The sequence below is a fragment of the Schistocerca piceifrons genome, chromosome 8, assembly GCF_021461385.2.
Source record: "Schistocerca piceifrons isolate TAMUIC-IGC-003096 chromosome 8, iqSchPice1.1, whole genome shotgun sequence".
NCBI classification, from domain to species: domain Eukaryota; kingdom Metazoa; phylum Arthropoda; class Insecta; order Orthoptera; family Acrididae; genus Schistocerca; species Schistocerca piceifrons.
In genome coordinates, this window is record NC_060145.1 from 434338307 (window position 1) to 434364036 (window position 25730).

Below are 25730 nucleotides of genomic sequence, written 5' to 3' on the forward strand. Positions count from 1 at the left end.
CTTGTTTGAATTTTTAAGCATAAAAGAGTGCACCTTTGTTTGCCTAATGGCTCACTTCACAATTTCGATCATACAGTTCACACACACTTTACTTTTATCATCATTTTTTTTTTTCATTTTTCACAGGAATGCTATTTATTTGCACACCCAATGCTACCATCTTGCTCACTGATGGCAATTTTGGACATAGGTTTCCATCTACAGTTTATTTTTCTCTGGTAACCTCTCTTTACCTGCAATTGTAGCAGCAGTAACTGATCTAGCAACTGCGCCAGACACTTGTTGTCTTACATATGCGTTGCTGACCACAGTGTCGTATTCTGCCTGTTTGCAAAAATGGTTCAAATGGCTCTGACCACTATGGGACTCAACTGCTGAGGCCATTAGTCTCCTAGAACTTAGAACTAGTTAAACCTAACTAACCTAAGGACACCACAAACATCCATGCCCCAGGCAGGATTCGAACCTGCGACCGTAGTGGTCTTGCGGTTCCAGACTGCAGCGCCTTTAACCGCATGGCCACTTCGGCTGGCGCCTGTTTGCATATCTCTGTATTTGAATATGCATGTTCAGTTGGCACTTCAGTGTAGTTGGGAGAGAATATGTGACAGTTTGAATAATTTTTTGTGATTTGCCATGTCTGGATATAGATATTTCATTGTGAATATGATTTATTTATCTCCAGAATATGTTTGAGATCTCAGGTATCTGCATACTTTATTAACTGCATAGCTTGCTAAATTGTGCTGTGGAAACAAGTTATGCTTATTGTTGGTTTTGTGCTTTTATGATTGCAACTGTTGGCTATACTGTGCCTCAGGAAAACAAAGCTAACTTCATGCAGGTCCTTTCTCTCTTCCATCTAAGCAGGTAATTGAGAAATAAATATTGCGACAGAATATTCAATGCAATTTCTTGAAAAATTAGAAATGTTGGAGCTTTTAAATGCAATGCTCATTAAGATTTATTGAATTATAGGTGAAGGAATTGCCACAAAATACACAACATTTTCTCATGAAAGCCCTAGTCTTTTCAGTTGTTAAAAATGTGCAATTACTTTAGATGCATAATGAGAAGAGCTTCATTGAGCTGTAACTGAAATGTGAAATTACCTGTTATCAAAAATTAAGGTAGAACATATATCTTATGATGTGAGAACACAGACTTCGTTGATGAGATTCACTGGAAATATCTTCTCAGTCTGTCATCTGACAAACACTGTTATCTTAAAGCAGTGGTTCAATAAGCTTTCTACTCATCATCTTTAGGAGTAAACTTCTCAAAACATTGCTACAAGATTGTGCTGTTTCTCTGCTGAATACGCAAGATTATTTCATTATATCTTAGAATGATTGTAAACAGTTTGTGCAACATAGGACATTGAATCGAGCAAATATTATAATTTGGTTGAAACATCAGTGTTGTTGTGTTGTTGTTGTTGTTGAATCAAATGGCTTAAAAATTTAAAAAAGAAGTTAAAGATATGACATAGATCAATCTCACCCAGTTTACAGCACTTGGACTGTTTTGATTGCAGCTTTGCTAACTAAAATAGTAATAAGCATAAGATTTGTCAAAGTGTAAAGTGTTAAAAGCAGTTGAGCTACATTATTCCAATTTCCATTGCTACCAAAGTGAAATTATTTGATATGTGTAACTGAATACAGACTGTGTTGCATATTAATTTTAAGGTCATGGGAATGGTAATGAGATTTAAACACTAATATGATGAAAATAATTGAAGATTCACCAAATGATTACTTTTCGAAGATAATTAACAATATCCTAAAAACCTAACTGACTCACACATGATATACGTAACCAAACACTGTTGACAACATTGCTTTATAAGAGGAAATACAGTGTGTATTGCAAGAACCTAAAGCCATAGTTTGATTTAAATAAGAAATCTAGAAAGAGGACACAGCCTTACAATTTAATTGAATGTTTAGCCAAAGAAATAAATCTACTGGATTGCAGAAATTAAATTCTATCCAGCTAATTATTTGGAAGATAACTGTTCAGGTTCCAGGCATATACAACGATATGCCCTGCGTCAAGTGTCTCACTTTCTTCATATGAATCATGAATCCATTCAGGTTCAATAATGGCATGGGAACCACTGTTTGGGCAATGGATTTCTATGTATGAGTCTTCTTTGGACCCATCAGTCAACATGAGTGTGGGTTTGTGTGATGTCTTTTAAATTTCTCATTTCTATTTTTGTTTATTTGATGTGTGTTTTTTAATGGCTATGAAGTAACGATAGCCATTTTGGTATGCTGATTTTTGTACTTTGTGATCCCTTTTTTTGATATGTTGTGGGCTCTTGTGCCTTTGACTTTTTGCATGACATATTTGTTGCTGAAGTGGAGAAAGTTGCTATTTTTCAATGATACATGCAGGAGCATATATTTCTGCTTACTGAGGCAAAGAGTATGAGTGTTGGTAGCTGCATCAACTTGTAAAATGTTTTTGACTCGGCATGTAATGATTATGAACGATTCATTAAAAAAATTCTGAGTTGTTTTCACTGATGAGATGTTGTGGCACACAAGTGAAGCAGTTTTTTTTTTTTTCATCTGTAGGATGACCAAAGAAGCAAATGTTTCAGGGAGCTTTCTGATTGGTTAAGACAGTGAGAAAGCAGATTCGAGTGTTCAGAGTCTTAGATATTAAAATGGAACAGAAATAAGGAAGCTAAAAAGTATTTTAGATAGGTACAGTAAAGATACATAAATCATCTATGTGTAAGAAATCATACAATTCACTAGAACAATACCCACTAAAAGAAGATGTGTGGAAGAGAGTCCAGGAAGATAAATGGAACAAATCACAGTTGGTTTGTATCATGGGGAGGCAGGCAGAATGATTCACAATGGAAAACTGGATGTGAGGTCGCTGAGGTGGATTGTGGATGCATTGGTTCAAGAGCATGAGGGTGTTTGTGCTGTAATGCAGATGATTTCAGCAATTACAGATGATGTACATGTCATTATTACAGGGTGTGTGTAGACCCACAATTGCACTTTCAGAAACAGATTCTGAGTTTATATGTGCGCATGTGCCACATAAAACTGTGAACTAACTCATGGCCAACAGTATGAAGTCTGTAACACTATGAGTAACTTGGTAAGAACTATGCATGGTTGGCTTCAACACCTCATTCAATAGGTATTGTCTTACGCTGTCCAGTCACATTAGTGTGACCATCTGTGAAAAGCCTGAATAACCATTTTTACAGTGCAGGCACTGCAGGATGTGAAGGAAGAGAGTCAAAGACATTCTGGTCACTACCAATTAGACTCCAGTACTGTGGCCAGTTGTGCTGTTTCTCAGTTGAGGATCCATGGTGCGAACAGCCTGATCAAGATGGTTCCACAGTTTCTTGTTTGGGTTTAAGTCTGGGGAGTTTTCTGGTCAGGCTAGTACAGTAAACTCAAACTGGTGCTCTTTAAACCATGCAAGAACACTGTGAGCTGTGTGACATGTTGCATTGTCCTACTGTTAGATGCCATCATGCCAAAGTAAAACAAGCTGCCAAGAATAGATGCATACCATACTTGTGTTGACCTATTATGTCTTCCAGAATGATAAGATCTCTCTGTGACTTAAAAAAAAAATAAAATAAAATAAAAAAATGTTCCCAGGACCCTAATGCTGCCATGGCCTCTTTTGATGATTGTTGGAGGATGTTTGCTTTCACACATTTCATGCCATACATGCCAACAGCCATCTGTCCAATGAATCATAAAATGTGATTCATCTGGATAGGCCATCTGTTGTCGGTCAGTGGATGTCCAGTTGTGGCACTGGTATGTAAATTCCAGCCTTTGTCACTGATGAACAGCAGTCAGCATGGCTGCATAAACCAGGTATGTGCTGCGGAGGCCCATCCCAGCAATGTTCACTGAACAGTCATTGAAGATACACTGTTGGTAGACCCTTGCTTCACCTGGGCAATCAGTTACTCAACATTTGCATTATATTTGCCCATACACATATCCACAGCCATTGTTCACTCCTGTCATCTGTAGTCTCTGGTGCACAACACTTGCCTCAGTACCAGTTTTGGATAGTGCCATTTGCCATGCACAGTATACTTTAACCACAATGGTGTGTGAACAGTTTACAAACTCAACCATTTAAGAAATGCTTCCACTCTTGGGTGGTGGGTGTGGCTAAGCTGTTCTAGGCGCTTCTGTCTGGAACCGCATGACCGCTATGGTTGCAGGTACGAATGCTGCCACGGGCATGGATATGTGTGATGTCCTTAGGTTTAAGTAGTTCTAAGTTCTAGGGGACTGATGACCTCAGATATTAAGTCCCATAGTGCTCAGAGCCATTTTGAGCTTCCACCCTTGGCCCAAAAGCAAATGGTAATGCCTGTTTGGATGTCAGATAAATTGATCCATTTCCGGATTACGACGACTACTTTATGTACCTCCACGTCTAGTGCTGCCACCCATCATCTATGAGAGGTGACTGCACAGTGATGTCTCAACCATGGGGTGGGTGGGGGGGTGCCACTCTAATGTGACTGGACCACGTATGTATCCTCTACAGACTGCCCAAAACAAGTTAATACAGTTGTCAACCAGACATCAACTGCATTTTTGTATGATTATTGATCTGCCTGTGTCTATCCCAGTTGATTATCTGCCTCCAAACTTATTTTGGATTAAAAACTAGACATGCATTTAAAAGTTACAATAGTTCAAGGAATTGCCATGAATATTATGTACTAATATTTATTTATCAATATATCAGGTTTTATAATTAACATGCAGCTACTCACATGTGTGGGCTCTAATTATCATATGGCAGCACAACTTGGTAGATGTTCTAATGTGTTAATGCGGAACTGATTTACACTGGGCGAAAAAAATAAATAGTTCCAATTTTGGCCACCAGTTGGTGGCACTGCGAATGCAAGAAAGACACACAAAATTTTTTCACATGTAATGGATTAGGAATGGGACGTGGACAGAAAAGGTCAAGTGCATAATGTTGATTTTATTATCAACCATTTCTTACACAGTTTTCTCAATGTGAGTGGTTGATGAGATGATGAACAGCACCAGATTCACACTTGATGACCAAAATTGGAACTAATTTTTTCCAGTGTAATTGATTCTCTATTATTGCAGCTGCGTATCTACCAAGCTTTGCTGCCATACGCTAATCAAAGCCCACACTGGATCTCCATGAATAGCTGCCCTTTAATTAAAACCACCTGGTACCTGAATAACACCTTTCCAGTATACAAATTAAATGGACATTGAAAGGTGAGTAGTCTGTAGGGCTATAATACGTAGTAGTTGCTGTTGCCATCATTGAGTAATACCATCCATTACATTGGGAAGAACCAGACCAGTGGCCCATGAGTTGATACTTAGTGACTCAGTTTATTCAGTTAATACTTTGTAATTGATTTAAGATCTTTCGAATTCTAGTTTCTATAAAATATTTCTATCTGAATAAAACTTATTTTACTGTTTTGAAAGACTCTATAACTAAAAGAAGTACTCTCACAGCTCCTATTTCAAATAAGTTGACCACTGGGATACTTTCTACGTTTTCTTTAGTGTAGTAACTAGATTATTATCTGTTTGTATTTATGTTCATGGTTCCAGACTTTTTCAGATCTGGAGATTGTCTTTTGGCATTACTACTGCTGCCACAGTTAATTATCCACAGAATTTGGAAAGACTGGAGTTTAGTTTCCACATTTATAATCAGTAATTAGTTTTGACAACTAAACAGTTATATTATTATCTGTTCCCACTGACTTCGTGAGTGTTCGACTAGGATATATGTCATGAATGCAAGGCCATCACCATTCTGTAGAAAATGGCATACCATCTGGGATGGGGACAAAGGAGGGACCATAAAACTCTGCCCTGGCCAGCTGAGATGTAGGAAACCTTGGGAAATGGGTTGAGGAATGGCAAAAATGTTTGTATCCTTGGAACAGTGAAAATAGCAATTATAGACATCTCATGTGGGCTTATACATAAACACTAATATCAACAAACTGTTGAATCCAAATCAGTTACAGAATTGACAGTATTCATACCATTCACCATTTAGATCTCCACATGGCCTATAACTACGCAGGCTGTAATTGGAAATAGTGATGGAATATCAACTGAATAACAGTAACATTAACCATATTAGAGTAGTTGGGACTGACCGTTACAAGTGTAGGACACTTGCTTGATTTTTTTAAATCCTTTGTACCTTCTTTTTCTCCTGACGTATTCTGCTGTGTTGTCAGCAGAGCAATTGACACAGAATTCTGTAAAGAAGCAAATGATTTCTGCTTCATGGCCTGCCTTGCAACATTTTACCTGCTCGCTGCATGGAAATGTTGTGTGGCTATAATGTTGGCACTTTTAACTCTTATCAGTGCTTGCATAAAGGGTATCTGTGCACACTGTAGTGCAGTTGTTGCTTGTTTGAAAAGGCCAGTGACCATTGATCATAGCAGTCAGCCACTAGCCTCCACTGACGATGCACTCGCAGAAAAGCAAGCCTCATATTTTCCTGTTTGCTTTCATAATAAATTATTTAGTAGTAGTAGTTGTAGTAGTCAGTAGTAGTAGTCAGGGTAGTAGTAGTTGTAGTAGTCAGTAGTGGTAGTCAGGTGTGTGTGTGTGTGTGTGTGTGTGTGTGTGTGTGTGTGTGTGTGTGTGTGTGTGTGTGTGTGTGCAGGCCACAGTCTGCAAGCAGCTGAAGATGCTTATGGCCATCGTCAGCCATCTGCACAGACTGCTCCCTGAGAGTGTAGCAGCAACAGAGAATCTGGCTTGTCGCAAGGGACCTGAAGTGTCACTTGTTTTGCCATGCACTCTGCTCCCAAGCCACTTTCACTTTTCAGCATGCTCAACAGAGGGCAGCTGCATCCAATTATCTGGACATTTGTAGCAGGCCTAGGTGAAAGTAAATTATTGGTTGTTTTTAGTGGCCACCCGATGGTGCCACAACAGTTGTAGAATCATTCAAAGAAAGTCTATGTTCAGTAGTGCAGACCCAGTCATGTAATAGTGGTTGTAGATAACTTCAACCTGTCGAGTATAGATGGGGGTGTCTATTGATTAAGTGTAGGTGGTATGGACAGAACAGCCTTCTGAAGAACTTTTGAACATGTGTTTCGAAAACCATCTTGAGCACCTTGTTTGACAACCTACATGCAATGGAAATACACTCCTGGAAATTGAAATAAGAACACCGTGAATTCATTGTCCCAGGAAGGGGAAACTTTATTGACACATTCCTGGGGTCAGATACATCACATGATCACACTGACAGAACCACAGGCACATAGACACAGGCAACAGAGCATGCACAATGTCGGCACTAGTACAGTGTATATCCACCTTTCGCAGCAATGCAGGCTGCTATTCTCCCATGGAGACGATCGTAGAGATGCTGGATGTAGTCCTGTGGAACGGCTTGCCATGCCATTTCCACCTGGCGCCTCAGTTGGACCAGCGTTCGTGCTGGACATGCAGGCCGCGTGAGACGACGCTTCATCCAGTCCCAAACATGCTCAATGGGGGACAGATCCGGAGATCTTGCTGGCCAGGGTAGTTGACTTACACCTTCTAGAGCACGTTGGGTGGCACGGGATACATGCGGACGTGTATTGTCCTGTTGGAACAGCAAGTTCCCTTGCCGGTCTAGGAATGGTAGAACGATGGGTTCGATGACGGTTTGGATGTACCGTGCACTATTCAGTGTCCCCTCGACGATCACCAGTGGTGTACGGCCAGTGTAGGAGATCGCTCCCCACACCATGATGCTGGGTGTTGGCCCTGTGTGCCTCGGTCGTATGCAGTCCTGATTGTGGCGCCCACCTGCACGGCGCCAAACACGCATACGACCATCATTGGCACCAAGGCAGAAGCGACTCTCATCGCTGAAGACGACACGTCTCCATTCGTCCCTCCATTCACGCCTGTCGCGACACCACTGGAGGCGGGCTGCACGATGTTGGGGCGTGAGCGGAAGACGGCCTAACGGTGTGCGGGACCGTAGCCCAGCTTCATGGAGACGGTTGCGAATCGTCCTCGCCGATACCCCAGGAGCAACAGTGTCCCTAATTTGCTGGGAAGTGGCGGTGCGGTCCCCTACGGCACTGCGTAGGATCCTACGGTCTTGGTGTGCATCCGTGTGTCGCTGCGGTCCGGTCCCAGGTCAACGGGCACGTGCACCTTCCGCCGACCACTGGTGACTACATTGATGTACTGTGGATACCTCACGCCTCACGTGTTGAGCAATTCGGCGGTACGTCCACCCGGCCTCCCGCATGCCCACTATACGCCCTCGCTCAAAGTCCGTCAACTGCACATATGGTTCACGTCCACGCTGTCGCGGCATGCTACCAGTGTTAAAGACTGCGATGGAGCTCCGTATGCCACGGCAAACTGGCTGACACTGACGGCGGCGGTGCACAAATGCTGCGCAGCTAGCGCCATTCGACGGCCAACACCGCGGTTCCTGATGTGTCTGCTGTGCCGTGCGTGTGATCATTGCTTGTACAGCCCTCTCGCAGTGTCCAGAGCAAGTATGGTGGGTCTGACACACCGGTGTCAATGTGTTCTTTTTTCCATTTCCAGGAGTGTATTTTAGACCTTATATCTACAAACATGCCAGACCTTATCAAGATCTTGTCAAGAGTGTGAGTATAGAGACAGGGACTAGTGACCACGATGGTGTCATAGCAATTATGGTTACTAAAACTAATAAATTCATCAAGAAGGCTTGGAGAGTGTTTATGTGACTGGATTCATGATTTCCTGCCAGAAAGGTCACAGTTCATAGTAATAGATGGAAAGTCATTGAGTAAAACAGAAGTAATATCTGGCATTCCCCAAGGAAGTGTTATAGGGCCTCTATTGTTCCTGGTCTATATTAATGACATAGGAGACAATCTAAGTAGCCCTATTAGATTGTTTGCAGGTGATCTGTCATTTACTGTCTTGTCAAGTCATCAGATGATCAAAATGACTCGCAAAATGATTTAGATAAGATATCTGTATGGTGCAAAAAGTGGCAGTTGGCCCTGAATAAAGAAAAGTGTGAAGTTATTAACATGAGTACTAAAATAAATCCACTAAATTTTGATGATGCGGTAAGCCACACAAATCTTGAGACTGTTAATTCAACTAAATACTTAGGGATTACAATTACAAATAACCTAAACTGCAATGATCACATAGATAATGTTGTGGGTAGAGCAAACCAAAGACTGTGATTCATTGGCAGAACACTTAGAACGAGCAACAGGTCTACTAAAGAGACTGCTTACACGATGCTTGTCCACCCTATTCTGGAGTACTGCTGTGTGGTGTGGGATCCACATCAGGATGACATAAAAAAAGTTCAAAGAAAGGTGGCTCATTGTGTACTATCACAAAATAGGGGAGATACTGCCACAGACATGATATGTGAATTGGAGTGGCAATCATTAAAACAAAGGCATTTTTTGTTGTGATGGGATCATCTCATGAAATTTCAATCACCAGTTTTCTCTTCCAATTGCAGAAAAATTCTGTTGGCACCCACCTACATAGGGAGAAATGATCATCATGATAAAATAAGAGAAATCAGGGGTTTGCACAGAAAAATTTAAGTGCTCGTTTCTCCCATGCACTGTTCGAGAGTGCAGCGGTAGAGAGACAGCTTGAAGGTGGTTCAGTGAAACCTATGCCAGGCACTTTATGGTGAATAGCAGAGCAACCACATATATGTAGTGTAGATGTAGATGACCATCCAGCTTAGACAATAACTGGACATCATTTAGTTGCAAAGCATTTAACAATTTCCACCATCATACCTCAGTGAAAGGTCTTGCCGAAACCTGAGAAAATTCTGTTTCTATGTGAAACGGCTAAGCGGATCAAAGACTTCTATCCAATCAACTGTCAATCACTTTGATGTGGGTATAGAAGACAGCAAAAGCAAACCTGAAGTGTCAAATTACATGTTTAAGAAATCATTCATGCAGGAGGATCACATTGTCTTTTGACCACTGCACAGACTCTCATATGGAGAATATAGTAATGGGCATCCCTGGCATAGAGAAGCAACTGAAACAGTTGAAAACTAATAAGTTGCCAGTCCATATGGAACCCCAATTCAACTTTACCATGAGTACTCTGTGGCACTGACTACTTACTTAGATTGCATTTTTCACAAATCTCCCATTGCAAACCCTCAAGAGACAAAAAAACTGCAGGTCAGTCCCATGTATAAGAGGGTTAAAAAATGGTCCCCCATAATTAAAGACCAATATCCTTAACATCAGTTTGCTTAGAATTTTTGAACATATTCTGAAATAAATTTCATTGAGGCAGTAAAACTTCTGTTCACAAATCAGCACAGATGTAGAAAGCATCTCTCGTCTGAAACTCAGGTTGCCCCTTAGTCACATAATATCTTGTAAATCATGGGTGGAGGGCAATGAGTAGATTCCATATTCCTAGATTTCCAGAAAGTGTTTGACACAGTACCCAACTACCCAACTACTGAGTGTTATGAAGGTCCAAGCCTATAGATTAGGTTTCCAGATATGTGAGTAGCTCAAAGAGTTCTTAAGCAATAGATATCAGTACCTGACAGTGAGGTTCATCAGAGATAAGAGTATTGTCTGGAGTGATCCAGGAAAGTTTGATAACACCATTCTTATTTGTTATACACATAAAAAATAAAAAAATTTAATGCAAAAGTTATGTAATGTTTGAATACAACATTAGTAGTGTGCTGATTGGCACAGTCACACCGATTAATGTCATGTTGCAAAGTGATATGAAATGGGACAGGTACATAAGGACAGGAGAAGGGAAGCTGTATGGTCGATTTCAGTTTATCAGGAGAATTTTAGGAAAGTGTAGTGTATCAATAAAGGAGATTGTGTATAGAACACTAGTGTGATCCTGTCTTGGATACTACTCAAGTATGAGGGATCCTCCACAAGGTTGGATTGTAGGAAGAGACTGAAGCAATTCAAAGGTGTGGTGCTGCATTTGTTACCAGCAGGTTTGATCAGCATGTGAATGTAACTGAGATGTTTTGTGCTCTCATGTGGGCATCCCTGAAGAGAAGACAATGCTCTTTTCCTGAGAAACTAGTGAGAAAATGTAGAGAACTGGAATTTGAGGCTGATTACAGAACAATTCTACTGCCATCAATGTACATTTCCATTGGGACCACAAATTAAAGATAAGAGAAAGTAAGGCTTATATGGAGGCCTATAGATAGTCATTTTTCCCTTGCTCCATCTGTGAGTGGAACAGGAAAGGTAATCACTCGTTGCAGTCAAGGTACCCTCTGCCATGCACTGTATTATGGCTTGTGGAGTATGTATGTAGGTTGTGATGTAGATTGATTTGCTTCATAATGTTCAAGACCTCTGTTACTTTTTCATCAGATCATTTCTTCAGCAACTTCTTTGCATCAGAACTCATAGTAGCATGGGAGGAGAACAAAGGCTTGAGTTAGGGGAATTATGATTTAGCACTGCGACAGAGAATTCTCCTAGCTTCTTACAGTTAATCAGATGGCTGACTTGTGTAGCTGTGGTTGTTTCTATTAATAATGCCCCACTTCTAACATGTTTTATCGTTTTTAGTGATGCACCTACACACTTCAGCGATTTCTGAACATAAAAAGAAGACATTTTGCCAAATCTCCCTTTTTCCCTGTCACTTGTTGAGCTCCTCTCAGTGGATAGGTGGTAGATGCAACTAGTATTCCATCCAAACCATGGAGGATTTGTGGTTATGTTAGTCATGAACCATTTTGGTCTCGCTAGGTGGTAGGGAAGTAGTGACCCACACAAAGAGAGTTCACATGGCTGGGTAAGCCCTATGCAGCTGAAGTGCGGTAGGTTCCCCAGTGGCTGCTTGCTAACAGTTGTTTAGCGTCAACAGCCATAAATTGCTCCAGCATGTAGCACATTTTGATGTTGATATTTTTTATAGACATTTGCACCAACTTCATGCTCCAGGCAGTCAAACCAAGTTCCTCACTCCCTGCAACACATGGTGTTGCAACATCACATTGCACAATAGTTGCCGAAGCACACACATAGCTTGTGCCTACTGAGCAGCTTACTGGCTCTCACAGATTGGCAACACTAGTTAGCCAGACCTGTTCTCAGGTAGCAAAGAAAGATTCTCCAATGGTGCCCATCATTTGGTTTGTTCCTGGAAGCATGTGTGGCTCATTGAATGTCACATATCCGACAAGCATTTGTCCCCCAAGTAACAATGACTCCATCTTAGCTGTTTAGTGCTCCTTTCAAATTCCATCAATTGCACTTGTCAAAATATTAAAGGCACATTAAACAGCTGAAAAGGATTCATTTATTTTACACATTAATGAGATGTCTATGACACCGTGAAATGGGCTCTATTAATGGACATAACTTATTGTTTCCACATTTTATACTAAATATACTACCCATAGTTGAGATGTTGTTCTTTTACAAGAACATGTTCATTGCAACTACAGCAATCTGTACTGTAATGATCCTAGCAGAATTACTATGTTTGATGGATGTATAGCATTCAATTAAACACACATCTCTTAAAAAATTACTACTGACACTGAGGTAGGTAGTTATTTAGAATCTGGGCTGCTACATCCTTTCTTTCTGTTGATGTTATTTACATTGTGCAAGTATCCTAATCTTTTTGTCAAATTTAGGTCACTGTGACAATGGACGATAACATTGCATACCTTGGTGGTGGCTGCACAACATACAGCGAGGTGCATAGCTTGCTTTTTGTCAGTTAGGGTGCCCGCCTCCTTGTCATTCATAAGGGTTGTGTACAATGTTCCATAGTTGTCCCTTTCCTTTCGTAACACACCAAGCCGATCTGACTGGTACTGGCGGACTTCTTGCAGTTGCAACTGCAGGTCGTGTAGTTCTTCCTATTTAAAAAAAAAAAACAAACAAAGAAAAGGAATACTCCTGAGAGTATCAGTAATGTACAAGACTGAAAAATGAAAACCTTGTCTCTGTTAGTAGGCAGCTTAAGAGGGCCATACTCCTCCAAGCATATTGTGATTAGGTGTTACTTATCTTCCAAATATTTTATAATTTTGTATAACTCACAGGTAAATGTATTATCTTATACTAATGAGTCTTCTCCAGAGAGTAGAGGTATTTTCTAACCTCTGGTTTCCTGTTGTGAAATAATACATTCTATAAAGTTAGTAGTGTTTCATTTTACACAGTGGGTGCTGAAGAATGAACATGAATAATCATTACAAATGTATCATGTGGATCAATACTAAGTCCACTTTTGTTCTTTTTATGTATGAGGGCTGTTCAAAAAGTATCTGACTTTTATTTATAAAATCAATCTTTACTGAGATACAACTGTTTGACACTAGTCACCTACAAAGCAGTCCCCTTTACCTTCTACAAATCTCTCCCAACACTGCTGTCACTGTTGTAAGCCTCACTCAAAAGCTCCTTTTGGTAAGGTGCACAGCTGCTACACTGAATTCTGTATAATATCTTCATTTTCTGATATCTGGTTCCCTTCAGAATCTTTTTCAGTTTAGGGAAAAGCCAGAAGTCACGTGGTGTTAGGTCAGGGGAATTGGGCAGTTGACAAACCACAGCTGTGTTGTATTTGGCCAAAACACTCTAAATTAATTGAGAACAATAAGTGAGTGTGTTGTTGTGGTGAAGGTACCAACAGGCCACTGTCCACAAGTTTGCATCTCACTACTTCACAAAGGCGATGCAGAAAAACATCCACGATGCATTTTAAAAGTGGCAGAAATTTTGGGATTGATGTATTCATTTCTAAGGTCTGTATTATACTATACATAATTTTGTGAAATATCTTTTATAAAGGACATTTTATAATATTATTGACAGAGTACTGGGATACTTTTATCATATCTTTTATAAAAGTCTGACCATGGTCATACCTTTCATAAAAAATTTGTCAAAGAGTATGGGGCTAAGGCACTACTTTGAAGGTAATGGTATAGAGGAAGAGGTAGGTGAGATGTGGTGACTTTAATTAATGTATTTTGCAAACCTTAGGATATCAACTTGTTTGTTTTTTAGCCAAAAGTGAAATGAAAAATCAGAAAGTGATGAGCAATGTTCATATGAGCTTACTCCACATAATGCAAAAATGAATTGGCAAATATCTCCCTATAAGCAGTTTACAGCCAACAGTCATGAAGACACATATTATGCCTTTTCAAATAAGTAGTAATGACCCATCAGTACCAGAAGTAGGGTCTAGAGAGTAATGGTCATACAGTAAATGAAACAAAATTAGCTGTATAATGGCATGAGCACATAGATAGTTACCCTCTTACAAGTACCTGTCATTGTATTAATTTTGTATATTTCCACTTGTTTTATGGTGTTATGTTCTGGGGCAGGGCACCTAAAGTAAATAATGTGTTTCTTCAGCAGAAACCTGCAGTAAGAATGTTGTGTAGATAGTAGATTAATAAAGTAGATGACTGTACATGTTACAGAAGCCTTTTTAAGAATCTTGGAATTCTTATGCCCACTCCCCAATATTTTTACTCATTAACTGCTTTCTTTGCACATAGTGAGAATCAGTTTCAGGTGAACCATGGAGTACACAGTCGCATTACTCACATGTGAAGATATTCAACAAACTCTCTTCTAACATAAAACAAGAAATATGGAACCCCTACACAACCAAAAGAAAATTACAACCATACCTCATTAGCTGCTCTTAGAAATTATCTGAATATCTACATTTAGGAATTGAAAAGTTTTGTCAACTACATGGCCAGCAGAATTGTTCATTGTTCAGCTGTGTGGCAAGTAGTGATGTACTATAAATAAGGCTCATTTTCTTTGAAAAATTTCATTGTGACCAAGTAATAACAAGCTACCAACAGCAATTCTGTGCCATTACTTTGGTAGTTAGCAACTTCCTTCAGAGTTGCGTCTTTCTACTTAATTTACTCAATTTATTTAACTGTCACAAGAATGAATAGCACTAAGCAGTAATAATTTATTCCTAATATAACATGCATATTCTGTTTCTACAATGTAGACTATAGACGTTAATGTCATGGCCACAGGCTACTTTATCAAATTTAATAACTGATTCTGGCTTTTCAGCAATCAGCAGATCTAAATATTAGAGTGGCAACATGTAGGTGCATATTCAGTATTTGAATACACTATATTTGTTATTAATTTTAGTAAAGTATCCTGTGACCAATACATAGACTAACTTGACACAGAGTACGCCAAGGAACTTGTCCCCCTTCTTGCAGCGGTGTACCATAGGTCTCTAGAAGAGTGTAGCTTTCCAAAGAGTTGGAAAAGGGCACAGGTCATCCCCGTTTTCAAGAAGGGACGTCGAACAGATGTGCAGAACTATAGACCTATATCTCTAATATCAATCAGTTGTAGAATTTTGGAACACGTATTATGTTTGAGTAAAATGACTTTTCTGGAGACTAGAAAACTACTCTGTAGGAATCAGCATGGGTTTCAAAAAAGATGATCTTGTGAAACCCAGCTCGCGCTATTCGTCCATGAGACTCAGAGGGCCATAGACACGGGTTCCCAGGCAGATGCCGTGTTTCTTGACTTCCACAAGGCATTTGATACAGTTCCCAACAGTCGTTTAATGAACAAAGTAAGAGCATATGGACTATCAGACCAATTGTGTGATTGGATTGAAGAGTTCCTAGATAACAGAACACAGCATGTCATTCTCAATTGAGAGAAGTCTTCTGAAGTAAGAGTGATTTCAGGTGTGCCACAGGGGAGTGTCGTAGGACTGTTGCTATTCACAATATACATAAATGAACTTGTGGATGACATCGGAAGTTCACTGAGGCTTTCTGCAGATGATGCTGTGGTATATTGAGAGGTGGTAAAAATGGAAAATTGTACTGAAATGAAGGAGGATCTGCAGTGAATTGACACATAGTGCAGAGAATGGCAATTGAATCTCAATGTAGACAAGTGTAATGTGCTGCGAATACATAGAAAGAAAGATCCCTTATCATTTAGCTACAATATAGCAGGTCAGCAGCTGGAAGAAGTTAATTCCATAAATTACCTGTGAGTACGCATTAGGAGTGATTTAAAATGGAATGATCATATAAAGTTGATTGTCGGTAAAGCAGATGCCAGACTGAGATTCATTGGAAGAATCCTAAGGAAATGCAATCCGAAAACAAAGGAAGTAGGTTACAGTATGCTTGTTTGCCCACTGCTTGAATACTGCTCAGCAGTGTGGGATCCATACCAGATAGGGTTGATAGAAGAGATAGAGAAGATCCAACAGAGAGCAGCGCGCTTCGTTACAGGATCATTTAGTAATCACGAAAGCATTACAGAGATGATAGATAAAATCCAGTGGAAGACTCTGCAGAAGAGATACTCAGTAGCTCGGTACGGGCTTTTGTTGAAGTTTCGAGAACATACCTTCACCAAAGAGTCAAGCAGTATATTGCTCCCTCCTACGTATATCTTGCGAAGAGACCATGAGGATAAAATCAGAGAGATTAGAGCCCACACAGAGGCATACCGACAATCCTTCTTTCCACGAACAATACAAGACTGAAATAGAAGGGAGAACTGATAGAGGTACTGAAGGTACCCTCCGCCACACACCGTCAGGTGGCTTGCGGAGTATGGATGTAGATGTAGATACAAAGATTGTGTCTCCTCCATAGGCCAAAACAGCCCCATTTCCCATTCTATAATGTCAATTTACTCTCTGACTCATTCCACAGCTGTGAATGTTTCTCCTTCTCCATGGGATCTACAAAATGTGATGAATGAACAAATGAAGGAACAAGACATTTTTGTAATTTTCTTTATTATTTGAGACAGAGCAGCTATGATAGTGACACATTAGTGTCCAAAATATGGATGGGCAGTTCCACCCTCCTGGAATTTGTATCACAGACTCCTTATTCGTTATAGGATTCTCAATCTTACCTAGAAATCAAATTATTATCTGTGATGCTACTAAACCCCAGATTTACCAATGCTGATTGCAACAGGAAACACTGTGACCTTAGCTAGCACTATATAACTTGAGGTTGCTTTGTTTGTCAAAATAGTCACCATAACTTATAGCATTTCCTCATCGCTACTGCGATACAGTGCTGTTTTTCAGTGATGACCAATGTGCATCTTTAGAGAACATTGAGGAAATAATTATAATCACCAATGTGTTTGACACAGTGCAACATACGGGTGTCCTTCTACCAAATGTTCATTCCATTCGACATCACTGCACAACAGTGTTCAAAACTGAAGATGTAAGGAGTGGATTGGCCCTACTGGTCGATTTGAGAGATGTTTTGTAAGATTTCTCACATTCGTATTGTCGAATACTGGCTGTGAGTTACATTTTACCCACACAACGCCAAAAAATGTTTTTTCTGAACCCATGCTGCACTTTTGTCATGAGAGTCAAAATTAAAAATCACAAAATAACATCATTAGCATGTTCGGATGTGAAGTTTCGTATGCAAAAAGATGACAACAATGTTGCATTAGCGTTATTTATACAGAGTGGTCAGAAACAGTCCGTTAAGCCTGTAAGGGTGTTGGGAGGTAGGTTATACTGGGAAATAACTGTAAAATTCGGTATGTTGCACCGTTTCCGAGTTAATTAGCTTCGAAGTTAGCCAACCAAGCCTCTGCACGCGCAATTTCAAGTGACTCGCCAGAGACGGTTTTGCCAAACGTGTTCTTAGTTTGGTTTCGTAAAACAGAAAAATTTGGACATGGGACGATATTGCGGCAGGCTGGGCAGTCTCGAGCGTACGCTACAACAACTGACAGTAATTATATCTGGCGGGCCGCTTGAATTTATGCGCCCAACAGCCTGACTAGCTAACTTCAGTGCAAATTAACTCGGAACTTCGCAATGTATCGAATTTCTTCTTAACAATTATTTCTCAGCAGAACCTACCGCGCAACACCATTATAAGCGTTTGAGACTGTTTCTGACTACCCTGTATAAATTTGTTTCCTGTTTCTCGACTTGCGAGGAGAGGTCCCCAGCGGTGGGTTTGCGAGTAATCAACGGGAAAAAAAAAAAAAAAAAGATATGTTACACAAACTGGTTGCGTCGCGTAGTGGTTATACTACAAGTCTAATACATTGGCTATTAACGTTTTCAGTTGCTCTCTTTTTTTCTTCTCATCATTCTTTTTCGAGTTCGAAATTTTGTGCATGTGAATTTAAGCATATATTTACCTACATAGTACTTAAACGCTTCGAAACGCCGGTCTATCGGTTAGAAAAGAAAAGAGGAATAATCTACTTATATGCGCAATGGTGTCAAAAATGTAATTTTCGTTAAAAGATATACATTTTCTCAGATGGCAGTTGTCATATAAACATTTTAAACGTAAATTCACGTTGCACTACTGGCAAAATTATGCAGGCGAAGATTTAAACGATAAAAGGGATTATAAGTAAAACGAAATTCAAGCAATATGAGCACTATAAATAATGTATACAATTACATGCACGAAAATACAAGATGATAAACTGGAAGAAATTAAATTGGTGTTAATGCTTGGAAATAATCAAAATCACATGCACAAAGATTCCAAGTGGAATAAGAGTTATATGAAGAAAAAACGAGAGCAATCTGGGAAAACTTAATACGGTGATTAAAATGACGTGACAAAGGAATATAAACTACATGTAAAAGCATTAACCGGACACCAAAAAAATGATCAAAGGGATTTGGATAATGATTTTAAAAAAAATTCAAAGTATGTGATGAGAGTTGGATCGACATTTTACATATGAGGCTTGTAACATATCCGTTATGTTACGCAACCAGTCGACAAAATAAAGGCATAATTTTTAAAGTCATAGAGCGTCATGCGAAATTATGAAACTATTTTCGTCGATAACTCGCAAACGAGGGCCCACCGAGGTGAATGGTTTTTGGTGTGTGTCATCTGGAACGATCGCCTGTGATACTGTTTAGATGGATTCAAAGAGTCGATCCCCCTGCTGGGGACCTCTCCTCGTTCAAGGAGTATCAAACACTGGTATTTTTCGCTAATTATTTTTGCTAATATCGAAATAGAATTTCCTCCAGTATCAACGCGTTAGTGAGTTGACGTAAGGATAAAAATCTACTGTGCAATTCTTTATAGCATCATTTCGTTACGTGTTATGTTTAAATAATATTTAAAAATGTACATCCCAGATATTAATGAAATATGTTCATCTTTTTGTATGAAAATAATCTTATACTGGATTAGATACTGAGTGGACAACTGTGAAATGTTGTCATTCTTCAGTTTCTGCCGGCGTATTTGTCGACAGAACAGTCCACGGGTGTACAGCAAGTCCATAGTGTCCGACAGGCAGAATGTTCCGGAAGTCAGACATGTCGCCATCGTCAGGTGCGTTGACGAACTGAGCCCCTGAGTGAGATTACCACAGACACCGACGCAAGCATCTTCACGTCGGCCGATGCGCGCCCTCGAGCGCGAGGGAACGGCCTGTGCTGGGAGGGGATTTGAATCAGCTACGTGCCCTGCGGCTGCGGTCACAGCTGCTCCAACGTCGGTGGATTCTTGGCGCCACGCGTTCCGATTGGCCGGTCGTGGGCTTGCCCTGTTGCCGTTCGTCGGTTGACGGGCAGCGCTATAGTTGTCGGTTCAGACATACAAACTTACCTCAACCCATCACTGCCTCAATTTGATACGCCCACTTTGATACGCACACGTGTCGAATAGGTCTTGCTGTTTGTCTCCACCTCCCGTCAGAGGCATTCACAAGCAAGCTTCACTTCGGAGCACACAAACACGTCACATGTGGCGCATAGCGGCACAGTATTCATTTGGAGAACAACTAGGTATGGTTTTTGTTTGTGGACTAGCCGACGGTAATCCGCATGAAGCTCGACGATTGTATGAGGAACAGTATCCAGCAAGATGCCACCCACACATGCAAACGTTTACACCAATTCTCAGGCGACCTGGCGAAATAGGCTCATTAGCAGGATAGCAAGGTGATGCTGGTAGACCTCGAACATGACGGGATGCTGCATTTGAAGAGACTGTTCTCGAGTGTTTCGAGGGAGCAGCTACGACAAGTACTCGAGCGGTTAGAGACGACATGGAGGTCACTCATCAGTTAGTCTGGGAGGTTTTGAGGGATGATTGCCAGAATCTATTTAGTTTCCACCCTGTCAAATACCTAAATCCTGTGGCGGACTGTGAACACAGGCTAGGGTTTTGCCGGTGGTTTCTGCGATGTGTTGCACGAGATCCCGACTTCCCTGCCATTATGTTGTTAACCGACGAGTGCACCTTCCATTGGGATGGCCTTTACAACACACAAAACGTTCATTACTGGGCAAAGGGAAATCCTCAAGTCACGTATGTCCACGGACACCAGGAACAACTTTCGCTCAACATTTGGGCAGGCATTGTCGATGACCATGTGATTGGACTGATGTGTCTACCTCCTCGACTTAGCAAGGCAAATTACGTTCACTTTTTGCAAGAAACTCTACCCTGCGTGCTGGAAGATATTCTCCTGGACATACGGCTACACATGTGGTTGCAACATGATGGGGTGCTCACACATAGCAGTTGTGCTGTGCGCAGATATTTAAATGAACTCTTTGATGGCCAGGTAATTGGCAGAGGTGCTCATAGGTCATAGCCCCTGCTGTCACCAGACGTCACGCCACCGGACTCTTTCATGTGCGGATTCTTCAAGGTTCTAGTTCACCCACCTGGACGTGAACCACCTAGAAACGAAGAGGAATTAAAGAATCGCTTTCAACATGCCTCCAATCACATCAGGGCCATGCTAGGAATCTTTGAGAGAGTTTGGCAAAACACCGTTCGACATTACCAAGTTTGCGTCACGGCAGAGGGTCGCCAGTTCGATAATCTGCTTTAAGTAAACAATGTAGTAGCTACAACAAAAGCTCTTATCAGGGCCGACACAATTTGTAGAAGACTTTCTGTAAGCGAATTAAAGCTGTTGACAGGTTTGTTCCCGGTACGTCATATCATGAAACTGAACTGGATGTGTCGGGATCCTGGCGGATTTACCCCCAGGCCTCCAGAGTGGAAGCCTGGTGTGCTACCATCGAGTGTGCAAGCCGCCTTGGATACATCGCGATCTCCAGCAGGCAAAGCATTCGCAGTCATGCGTCATCAAGAGCATCTGGCAGTGGGGCAATCCCGCGGCCAGTTGGAGTGTGTGGTACCAAGTTCCCGTAGTTTAAAAATGGTGTGTTGTCGACCTACATAATATTAGTAATTTTGGTTCCTACTAGGCTAAAATTTCGTGACACAATTTTTCCCCACCCTATGTGTATCTTGAAGCGCCAAAGAAACTGGTACACCTGCCTAATACCATGTAGGGCCCCTGTGAGCATGCAGAAGTGCTGCAACATGACATGGCATGGACTCGATTGATGTGTGAAGTAGTGCTGGAGGGAAATGACACCCTGAATCCTGCAGAGCTGTCCATAAATCCGTAAGAGTACGAGCGGATGGAGATCTCTATTACACAGCACGTTGAAAGGCATCCGAGATATGGTCAATAATGTTCATGTCTCTGCGGTGTTTACTGGCCAGCTGAAGTGTTTAAATTCAGAAGAGTGTTCCTGGGGCCACTCTGTAACAATTCTGGACGTGTGGAGTGTCGCATTGTCCCGTTGGAATTGCCAACGTCCGTCGGAAAGCATAATGGACAAGAATGGATGCAAGTGATCAGATAGGATGCTTACGTACGTGTCGCCTGTCACAGCCGTATCTAGGCGTATCAGGGGTCCCGTATCACTCCAACTGCACACGCCCCACACCATTACAGAGCCATCACCAGTTTGAACAGTCCCCTGCTAACACGCAAGGTCCATGAATTCATGAGTTTGTTTCCATACCAGTAGACGTCCATCTGCTTGATACAATTTGAAACAAGACTTGTCCGACCAGGCAACATGTTTCCAGTCATCAACAATCCAATATCGATACTGACGGGCCCAGGCGAGGTGTAAAGCTTTCTGTCAAGCAGTCATGAAGGACACCACGAATTATCTCGAGTACGTAACAGAATCTCCGATAACTGAGGGCAGAGAGTGTACTACTCACCAAGTTCTTTACGACACAGGAAAGCTCATTCACATGCATTCTGCGTCTCTTTAATAGCAGAAGCCGCTGTACAGCACTCGCATTCAAGCACAAAGGCGTCGTGGTATCCATCCCACCCTAAGAGGTCAAAATCTAACCTACTTCATGCATAAAATAGATTATAACCTCACTAGACCTAACGTAACGTCTTTGTCCCCGCCAAAAAGTGACGAAGGAGATCGACACACTATGGTGAAGCTGTCGGCCGATATTATCCGGCGACCTCTGGTGCCCATTGGGCACTGTGGATCTGCAGTACACCCGTGGAGTGTTCGACCAACTGTGAAACGTTTTGGGTTAGATTAGATTAGATTAATTGCTCATTCCATAGACCCATAAAAAAGGGAATCCTCCTGGGTGTGGAACATGTCAGATAAACACATTACAAAAATGTAATTAGAAAAACTTGAGTTTCATTAATTTTAATGATCCTCAGACAATAAACTGTAAAATTATGTACGTGAATTAAATTTAAACTTCTAATATTTACAGGTTTAATACTTACTTCTGCTTTCATTAAATCCATCATTCAGGCACCTGCTAGTTTCTTGGCTATTACAACCAAGTGTTGTCATAAATTAAAGTAAATTATTCGTTTCAATGATCCTTCATTTAGAACAGTCTGATTATGTACAAGATTTAAAATTAAACTTCCACTTTTTACAGATTTAAGACTTGTATCTGCTATCCATAAATCCATCATTCACACAGTAGGTAATTACTTGACTGTTACAACCAAATATTGTCAAAAATTAAAGAATAATAAATTTTCATTAAAATGGTCTACTGCACTTGTTGAGAAACTCATGGATGGAATAGAAGGAGTTGGCCACCAAAAATTCTTTTAAATTATGTTTAAATTGTGCCTTGTCTGAAACTAAGCTCTTAATGGTTGCTGGTAACTTATTGAAAATATGTGTTGCTGAATACTGGACTCTTTTCTGGGCAAGAGTATGTGATTTTAAATCTTTATGTATATTTTTCTTATTCCTAGTATTGATACTGTGTACTAAGCAGTTAGTTTGAAAAAGAGATGTATTATTTACAACCAACTTCATTAAGGAATAAATATACCGAGAAGCTGTGGTTAATATGCCCAATTCTTTGAATAGGTTTCGACATGATGTTCTTGGATTTACACTACTCATTACTCTTTTTATACGCTTCTGTACTCTAAAGCGTTTTTCTCTGTTTGTGGAGTTACCCCAAAATATGATACCATATGACATAATGGAGTGAAAATAAGCAAAATTTGCCTTTTTTTTACATTTATATCTTCTATTTCTGACATCATTCGTATTGCAAAAACAGACTTGTTTAGGCGCTTTAGCAGTTCGTTAGTGTGTTGCTCCCAACTGAATTTATTATCAAGTTGTAATCCCAAGAATTTTACACTCTCAACTTCTCCTATTTCCATGTCATTATATTTTATACACACACCAGAAGGAAATCTCTTGGAAGTTCTGAACTGCATATAGTGGGTCTTTTCAAAGTTTAATGACAGTAAATTGGCTATGAACTACTCATTAATGTCAGTAAAAATTTGATTAGCTGCCCTTTCTAAATTTATATTTGATTTACTATTTATTGCAATGTTTGTATCATCTGCAAATAAGACAAACTTGGCATCTGGTAATGTAACAGATGACAGGTCATTAATATACACAAGAAACAGTAGTGGGCCTAGTATGGAACCTTGTAGAACACCACATGTAATTTCTTCCCAGTCAAATTATGTCTGATTGCCTACTGCTGAAGTGTTACGTACTGACACCCTTTGTTTTCTAGTAGTAAGATATGACTGAAACCACTTTGCAGCACTACCAGTGACGCCATAATATTGTAATTTACTTAAAAGAATGCTGTGATTCACACAGTCAAACGCCTTTGACAGGTCACAGAATATGCCAGGGATACAATGAGTTTTCGTGTACATCCTGCCAGACGGAGCTCTTTGGTCACAACCCGTTCCCAGACTCCCCGGCCCCGGTTCCTCTGTGCCGGAACGCCGCCCCCCCCCCCCCCCCACCTCCACCCCCGTGTACTCACGTAGAGGTCGGCGAGGCGTTCGTCGCCCGTGTCGCTGTCGAGGCGCTGCAGGCGGTCGTGCTCCTTGCGGCGCGGTGCGGTGCGCTGGCGGTAGTCGGCCACGGTGCCGTGGCAGCGCGCCCACAGCAGGTTGACGCGCCGCTCGCGCTCCGACCGCATCAGGTTCATCGTGTCGCTGTACTGCAACACCGTGGGCACGCCGCGCAATGTCCAGCCGGCTCTGCGCACCACGCCTAGGGCTACTCGTCAAGTTTTAACTGCCACCTCAGAAGAAAGCAAGTCCTCGACCGCGAATCTTGGTGGTGGTACCTGTTCTCCTCCACATATTCACCCTTTCAATGCCAGAATCCTGACAACCTGGCCAAAATTTCAAATGTTAAAAACCAGACAAAAGCCAAGATCGCGCAAAATATTTTTATTCAAAACAACCGGTTTCAACCGTCTTTGCAGTCATCTTCACGTTTTAAACATTTTTTGTTGCAAAACACGTTCATTTTTGCGCTGAACCTGATGCAACGAGGTGTCGTCAAGTGGATAAAACTCAGCATATTACAAACGTTTGTCATCGCTACAATATCAAAAAACACAAAGAACCTTGTCCAAAAGGTCACGTTCATATACGCAACACTCACAGATGCTTGTTACATTACATGTGTTCAGCATATCGATACACAGTTATAAGAGTTGAGGGACATGAAAGGGAAGCAGTGGTTGGGAAGGGATTGAGACACGATTGTAGCATCTCCCCGATGTTATTCAATCTGTATATTGAGCAAGCAGTGAAGGAAACTAAATAAAAATTCGGAGTAGGTATTAAAATCCATGGAAAAGAAATAAAAACTTTAAGGTTCGCCGATGACATTGTAATTCTGTCAGAGACAGCAAAGGACTTGTAAAAGCAGTTGAACGGAATGGACAGTGTCTTGGAAGAAGCATCAACAAAAGCAAAACGAGGATAATGGAATGTAGTCGAATTAAATCGGGTGATGCTGCGGGAATTAGATTAGGAAATGAGACACTTAAAGTAGTAAAGGAATTTTGCTATTTTGGGAGCAAAATAACTGATGATGGTCGAAGTAGAGAGGATATAAAATGTAGACTGGCAATGCCAAGGAAAGCGTTTCTGAAGAAGAGAAATTTGTTAACATCGAGTAAAGATTTAAGTGTCAGTAAGTCGTTTCTGAAAGTATTTGTATGGAGTGTAGCCACGTATGGAAGTGAAACATGGATCTTAAATAGTTTGGACAAGAAGAGAATAGAAGCTACACAAGAATGCTGAAGATTAGATCGGTAGATCACATAACTAATGAGGAGGTATTGAATAGAATTGGAGAGAAGAGAAATTTGTGGCAGAACTTGACTAGAAGAAGGGATCGGTTGGTAGGACATGTTCTGAGGCATCAAGGGATCGCCAAATTAGTGTCGGAGGGCAGCGTGGAGGGTAAAAATCGTAGGAGGAGACCAAGAGATGAATACACTAAGCAGATTCAGAAGGA

The 25730-nt window shown here is 40.8% G+C and overlaps 1 protein-coding gene across 1 annotated transcript in view; it reads right to left on the minus strand.

The window, feature by feature from the left end:
* Positions 1-24402, minus strand: part of LOC124712425 (dynein regulatory complex subunit 2-like) — a 100765-nt gene extending 76363 nt beyond the window's left edge. The window contains exons 1-2 of the mRNA XM_047242718.1: positions 24235-24402; positions 12751-12945 (exon numbers count right to left, since the gene is read on the minus strand). Coding sequence (XP_047098674.1) covers positions 12751-12945; positions 24235-24402 — 363 coding nt within the window. The remainder of the gene's footprint in view (positions 1-12750; positions 12946-24234) is intronic.
* Between the last annotated feature and the right edge of the window lie 1328 nt (positions 24403-25730).